At 58.1% G+C, this 7131-nt stretch overlaps 1 protein-coding gene across 1 annotated transcript; it reads left to right on the top strand.

Annotated features, from left to right (window-relative positions):
* The first annotated feature begins 1787 nt into the window (after positions 1–1787).
* On the top strand, positions 1788–6814 carry BHLHE40 (basic helix-loop-helix family member e40). The gene is made up of 5 exons (XM_059823148.1): positions 1788–1867; positions 1958–2027; positions 2299–2406; positions 3064–3187; positions 4226–6814. The coding sequence occupies exons 1-5, from the start codon at positions 1788–1790 to the stop codon at positions 5083–5085; spliced, it is 1242 nt and encodes a 413-aa protein (XP_059679131.1). The 3' UTR covers positions 5086–6814.
* The last annotated feature ends 317 nt before the right edge of the window (positions 6815–7131 follow it).

Here is a 7131-nt window from a genome sequence, read left to right on the forward strand (position 1 = left end):
AGGTTGGCCCCAAACCTCGTTTTTCATTAGCCATCAGCTGCAGCAAGCTCGACTGATTTCTGTTGCCTTGGTCAGAGGGTCAGTGATGGGACAGGTTAGACATTGTCCGTGTTTTTTCCCCCCTGTGTTTGGAAAATAACAGCTTGGGGCTTCGGGGCAGAGAGAGACTGAACCATGCGACTCGGCACCCGTTATTTAGGCTGGTTACTTTCCCCTGACCTGCAGGAAGGGACACACACATCAGTTTCATCTTTTCTGACGGTTATTGCTGAATTTGTTCAGCGCCCGTATGGAAGACGAGCTCTGCCTTGAGAAGTCCGCAGCCGGGAGCTGCGATCCTGCCCCCATTTACACTCAGCCCTTCGCTCTCCATCCGCCCGTCCTCTCCTCCGCGGTGGGCAGGGTCTGCAGCATCCCACAGACCCTCGGGACCGGCGAGCAGCTCGTGGCCGTCCACGCCCGGTTTGCCGGCTCCGACGCACAGCACCGAGCAGACCGCACCGAGCGGGACAGCCTGGGCGTCTGCTTTCGGGAGCTCCGTGTCCTTGATACGGTGCTGCGCTGTTCCTGCTGGAGATGTGGCGGGACCTTGTAAAGAGGGTTTTGTTTTTTACAAACCTCACGCTTACGGCTAGCGGATTTCTGCAAGGCTCCGACTTCCCTTAGGATTCCTCCGGGTAACGACACGCGCCTTCGGACGGCGGTGAGCCTTAAAAGGCCCGTCTCCACGGCCCGTATGAAATCTCTTTGTGCTCTCACGTAATACCTCCTGACCTCAGATTCCTCCCGACGCGGGGCGGACCAGGACTCTCCGAGGCGATAGCAGAGGCGCTGTGCCGGGGTTCTGCTATGACCTTATCTTGGTGAGCGGGCCTGTTATCGGATGAGCGTGCCTCGACTTGCTCGAGAAGGGGTTTGCTTTGGCAGGTACACGCCATTACGGCGGCGCTCAGCGCTTTGCCAACAGCCGGTGCCCAAGACCCGCGGATGCTGTGCGGAAGCGGGAACCGTGCTAACCCGCTCTGCGCCCCTCCCGTTCGCCTCCACCCGTGTCACAGCCACTCGCGCTCCTTTCGTCCCCCGTGCCGGAGTGCTGCGGGTTGAGGGGGGTCTGTGCTGACGCCTCTCTGGGTTTGGGGGTGCGTTTTGTCGTTCGGCCCGCGGCAGGACACCGGGAACCCCGCAGCTGGGCCGCTCAGCGCGCTTCAGCCCGCTCCGCACCCGCGGCGGAGCTCCGGGGCCGAAGCGGCGCCGCTTCCCCTCCCGCCCCCCCGGCAGCGGGCCCTTGCGGCTCCCGCCCGCCCCGCGCTCCCGCCGGGGACACCGGGCCGGCCCGACGCGGCGGGGCAGGAGCTGCCGCCCCGGGGCGGGGGGGGGGGATCCCGCCGGGACACGCGTGCAGGCGCGGGGGGGGGGCAGCGCTGCGGCCGGGCCCCTCGCCCCGCCCCGCTCCCGCCGGCGGTGCCCCGCCCCGCGCGGCCCGGCCCAGCCCGCGGCGGCCCCGCCTCCCCCCGGCACGTTGCGCGGCGGCGGCGGCGCTGCCGACACGTGAGGCTCATGTGACGGGGGGGGCGGCGGGGGGGGGGCCGGCGCGCCCGCCCCGGCGGCCGCCAGACGTGCCGGCAGTCACAGGGTAGCGCACGTCGCTGCCGTCCACCCACTCGCCCGCATTTAACCCGGCCCGCCGCCGCCCGCCGCTCCTCAGCCCGCGCGGCGCGGACGCGGCATGAGCAGCCCGCCCTGAGCGCCGGCCGCCCCGCGCCCCGCTCCCCCAGCGCCCCGCCGCCATGGAGCGCATCCCCAGCGCGCAGCCCCCGCCCGTCTGCCTGGGCAAGCTGCCCGCCCTGGAGAGCGGCGACCTGCCGGGGTAAGCGGCGGCGGGCGCGGGGGGAGCGGCGGCCCCGCCGCGGCCCCCGGGGGACGGGGGTAATTCGCTGCTTTCGTTTCGCCCGTGCAGGCTGGACTTCGCGCACATGTACCAAGTTTACAAGCCCAGGAGGGGGTTGAAGCGGAGCGAGGACAACAAGGTAAAGCGGCGGCCGCGCCGTCGCCCGCCGGAGGCCGCCTGCGCGCGGCTCCCCCCGGGGCCGGGCGGGGGGCGCGGGGCCGCTGGAGTGCCGCCGTTACTCGGCCCGCGGCGGCTTCCCCGGGCGCGGAGTCCCGGAGCGGCTGCGGGAGCTGCGGGGGGACGGAGGCGGCCGGGAGGAGCGGGGAGCGGCGGCCGTGCCGGGCGCGCCCCCCCCGCCCCCCCCCGCCCTCCGCGGCCGCGGAGCGCTGACCCGCTGCGCTGCTCCGCAGGAGACCTACAAGCTGCCGCACAGGCTGATCGAGAAGAAGAGGCGCGACAGGATTAACGAGTGCATCGCCCAGCTGAAGGACCTGCTGCCGGAGCACCTCAAGCTGACGGTACGTGGGGGCGGCCCCGGGGACCCGCCGCTGCCGCGGGGCCGCACGGAGCCGTCGGGCAACGGCGCCCGCCGCCGCGGGTGCTCGGCGGGGCGGCCGGGGCTCTGCCCGCCGGGGCTCTGGGCCGGGCTTTCCCTTTTTCCTTGCCTTTTCCCGCCCCGCCCCGCGTGCCCCGCGGTGGCCGCACGCCCGCGGCGGGCTGTCACCGCATCCCGAAGTGCCGCGGGATCCGCTCCGTCCCGCAGCGGCTTCGCGAGCTGCCGGGCTCCGGCGGCAGCCGCCCGCGGGGCTCGGCCCCCCGCACCCGCTGCCGGCCGAGGCGAGCCCCCGGCCGGATCCCCGGGCGCCAGGGCCGGGGTGCCAGCGGGCGCGGCAGGACAGATGGAGGCAATACTTCTCTTTGAGCTGTGCGGCTGGCCCCCAAACACCCCCAGGGTTCCGTGACAGCCTTCCCTGGAGCCTGCTCTTTAAGTTATTTTGATGGAATGTTGTCGTTCATGGTCCTGTGCTGTTCAGGACCAAGGCTCTGCCCGTAAGCCTTTTCTCCAAGCCGCGTCGGTCCTTCCTCTCTTACTGGGAGAGCGTTGGCAGCCCCGTCAGGCTCCTGCCTGCCTGGCCGAGCCCACGGCGGAGGCCAACCTGTCCCTTTGCTTCCAGACTCTAGGTCACTTGGAGAAGGCTGTGGTTCTCGAGCTCACCTTGAAGCATGTGAAAGCACTAACCAATCTCATTGAGCAGCAGCAGCAGAAAATAATTGCTTTGCAGAATGGTTTACAAGCGGGTGAGTATTCAAATCGTATCGTGTGAGAACCTGCGTGCGCTTGATGGACTTTCTCTCGGAGTCTTTGAAATGCGGTTGTGACACTTCGTTCCTGAGAAGGGAGGAGGCAGGAGTTCTTGCCTTTAATCGCCGTCATTTTCTCTCGCTTTGCTTACAAGCTTTTGCAAAAAAAGATGCATTTCTCAATACGGACAGTGTAGAGTGCCCTGTGGCATTGTTTTGAAATTAAATTGCATTTTTAAGTAGTTCTATTTAAAGCCCAGGTTTGCTGTGAGGTTCTCTCCAAAGCCATTTGAATCTTCCCAGTCGTGTTCATGAGCTTTGGATCAAACCTGCTTTAGTTTGTTTGTTGTTTGGGGTTTTTTTCCCTGAAAATACATATAAATTTGCTTCTTATAGACACCTTTTTTAGGTCTCTTGATAAACGAGCTAGCCTGTGTTCTGCAGGCGAAGAGGGGACCCGGTGCATCGGCTTATCATGCTCTAGACGTACTTCCTCCTTCTGTTTTCACATGTGGCGCTCACGTGAATCTGATAAAGTAAAATTTGGTTTTTCTGAAGAGCCTTCCACTGCTCTGGCAGCCACAGGGAGTGCAATAGAGCTTTAAGCTGAAGCGAAATCGCCCGAGGTTGGCGGAGCTGCTGGCGGGTAGATGTGCTCCAGGAGCTCTGCCTGGAGGTGAGGGGCGAGGTGCAGCCTGCCTTCCCCGGGGTGTTTTCCGGAGAAGGCACCGGCTTGACTCACTCCTTTGCTCCGTACTTCGGCACCTGTTGAAGCTGGCATATACAGTAAATACAGAACTAGAAAATGAGTTTAGAGTTACTGCGTGAAAGTGGACAGACGGGTGTTCACGTAAAAATGTACGCTTACGCAGAGGTGGGGTGAAGGTATGCAAAATTCAGGCTGACCATCACGTTCGCTTCTCGAGCTGTGCTGTAACTGAAGTGTAATACCGTCTCCAGTCCGCCCCGAAGATGGTAATGGAACTATTTAGCACGTTGTTAATTTTTAATTTCTTTCTGTTAATGTTTCCTCAGGTGACCTGTCATCACGAAACCTTGATTCCAGCCAGGAAATGTTTCGATCCGGTTTCCAGATGTGTGCCAAGGAAATGCTGCAGTACCTGGCAAAGCATGAGAACGGCAAGGACCTGAAGTCGTCCCAGCTGGTCAGCCATCTGCACCGAATGGCCTCCGAGGTGCTGCAGGGCGGAGCCGGCCGCAAGTCCGGAGACATCCCTCCTAAAATGGTGGACTTGAAAGAGAAACCCGTCTCCTTGACCAAAGCAGCGGAGGGACACGGGAAAAACTGCGTGCCTGTCATCCAGAGGACATTCGCTCACTCCAGCGGGGAGCAGAGCGGCAGCGACACGGACACGGACAGCGGGTATGGGGGAGAGCTGGAGAAAAGTGACTCCAAATCCGACCAGCAGTATTTCAAAAAGGATACTGAACTCAAGTACGCTGTCCAGGAGAGAATAAGCTCTATTAAGCAAGAGACTGAGGACCCGCCGGCCAAAAGGAGCCGGCTGGAGTTGCCAGAGGATGAGGGCCCTTTTGGCAGCGACATGATGGGCTCTTCCAGCAGCTTCCTGGGCCCCCACGCTCACCAGCCTCCCTTGTGCCTGCCTTTCTATTTGATCCCACCATCCGCAACAGCCTATCTGCCCATGCTGGAGAAGTGCTGGTACCCGGCGTCCGTACCTGTCTTGTACCCCAGCCTCCCAGCTTCTGCCGCAGCACTTACGGGGTTCATGAACCCCGATAAAATCTCCCCGCCTCTGCTGATGCCCCAGAGACTCCCTTCTCCCGTACCGGCCCATTCCCCTATCGACTCCTCGGCTCTGCTTCAAGCTTTGAAGCAGATTCCTCCTTTGAACTTGGAAACCAAAGACTAAGCGCAGTGTGACTTTTTTCTTTTTTTTTTTTTTTTTTTTTTTTTTTTTTTTAGTTTGAGACTGTTTCACTTTTATATATTGGCTGGACTGAGGTGTGGGGATAAGGTTCACTGCACGTAGAAAGCTAAATCCCCTTTTCTCTGACTTGTCAGGTAGCTTGGAGAAGGATGAAGGATGCGCCCAGGTTAGCGATTCAGAACTACTTCCAAAAGAAAAAAAAAAAAACAAACCAGAGGGTTTTGTGCTTTACTCCTTACCTTCGTCCCTCTCTGCATCTACAGAACAACAGTTGACTCGGTCAGCTGCGACTATTGCAAAGCTGTGAAAAAATACTCCATTAGGCAGACTTGGTTTTAGGGTCTGTGAATATAAAAACACGGTACTTTTCGTAAGGGCTTTTAAGGCAGCGGCCCCGCTGCTGGTGGTTTGAGCTGAACCGGCTCGGTGCCCCATCCGCCGCCGGTGTCGTGAGTGACCGGCACGGCCGCCCCGAGCACGTGCGGCGGTGGTGGCAACGCCACTGAAAGCGGAGGAGGAGCAGAGCAGCGGTCACTGCTTGGTCATGCACAGTCAGGTAGACTTCAGACGGGTTTCTCTCCACACCTTTGCTGATATATATATATTTTTTTTTTTTTTAAAAAAAGAAATAAAAGGTAGATGCTGCTTGGAAGCTTTACATGGCGTACATCTAATAAATAAATTAACACGCGCCCCTTCCTGTAACTTGAGCTGCTAGTTTGGGCCGGGTAGGGGAGAAAATATCCCGAGGATCACTTTGCTTGGTGCACCTGACTCCAGGCCTCTCTCGCGCTGCTGCTGTGCAGTGTCGCCGGGTCTGGTCTACTGCAAATCAGAATGGTTTTACGAGTCCCGTCGGTGGGGTCCGGCCGGGGAGCAGCCGCTCCCCGAGCGGGGCGAGTCAAGAGTGTCATGCAAGAGGGAGCGATTCAGCCGAAGCCGATGGCACGGTGCCCGCTGAATATGCCTCTGTCAGTGCCTTTGCGAAATGAAAAGGCTGGGATTTTCAAAGGAGTCTAATCCCGGTGGGGTTTGAGCATCTGAATTCCTTAGTCTCCTTGGCAAACCCTGGCCCACATCACTGTATTAAAGAACGAGGGTTAGGGTGTTGACACTTGTCCCGTTAAACTGCGAGGGTCTTTCTCCGCAGAGGAACATCATGTCCAATTTGACTTTTTCTTTTTTCATTAAAAAAGCCTCTGCAAAATGCAGTGCTGGTTTTTTTTTTTTTTTTCCTCTTCTTACTGGTTTTGAGAACTCGTGTCCGGAAACCCTGTTGTATGGATTTTCATTTCGCCCTCCCATTGCACCAGCTGTTGAGATGCACTATGCTTGATTGCAGATTGTGTTCTAACGTTTATTTTGTTGTTGGTTTTTGGTTTTTTTGGTATACAGTTGTTGCCTTTATTTGTAAAATCCTGTTATAAATATATATATATTATATAAATATATTAAAAGGTAAAACGTTTCAGATGTCTATTATTTGTATAACTACTTGAGCATAAAGAAGTGAGAAATATGAATGTATTCTTGTTTCTGGGTTGTCTTTTGTTTCTTTGAAGAGAAGAATTTTTTTTGTTTTTCTCTAGGGAGAGGTACCGTGTTTATATTTGGGGGCCTTCTTCAAGGTGGGATATTGTACATATTTTTATCTTGAGTAAATGTTAAGTAGCTGTTTAAAAATACTTAATAAAATAATTCTTTTCCTGTGGAAGATAAGGGTTTGCCTCCTGTGCTTGTAAATGTTTGATTTGAGCAGGGTCATCTGGTACGGCCAGACCCAGCAGTCGAGGGCGAGCAGAGCGGCGCGAGGGGGAGCGGGGCTCTCCTCGCTCCCCGGCAGCTCCCGTGCCACCGGTGCCCCAAGGCAGCTCGGGGTCCCGTTACCTGGGTCCCCAGGGATATTTATTTATTTTAACTCCCTTGGCACCTTTGGGGATTTTTCTCCTTCCCGATCCGAGGGAGGTGCCAGGAGAGCCTGGCTGGCTTTTCTGCTTTCTCCATATTTCGCTTTGTGCTCCTTGGGCC

This window comes from Gavia stellata, chromosome 12 (assembly GCF_030936135.1).
Source record: "Gavia stellata isolate bGavSte3 chromosome 12, bGavSte3.hap2, whole genome shotgun sequence".
NCBI lineage: Eukaryota > Metazoa > Chordata > Aves > Gaviiformes > Gaviidae > Gavia > Gavia stellata.

Excerpts from the sequence above, each read along its gene's own strand:
- BHLHE40 (XM_059823148.1), top strand. The coding sequence starts at position 1,788 with ATGGAGCGCATCCCCAGCGCGCAGCCCCCGCCCGTCTGCCTGGGCAAG. Across the intron at positions 2,028-2,298 it reads AGCGGAGCGAGGACAACAAG|GAGACCTACAAGCTGCCGCA; the intron begins GTAAAGCGGCGG and ends GCTGCTCCGCAG. Across the intron at positions 3,188-4,225 it reads GCAGAATGGTTTACAAGCGG|GTGACCTGTCATCACGAAAC; the intron begins GTGAGTATTCAA and ends ATGTTTCCTCAG.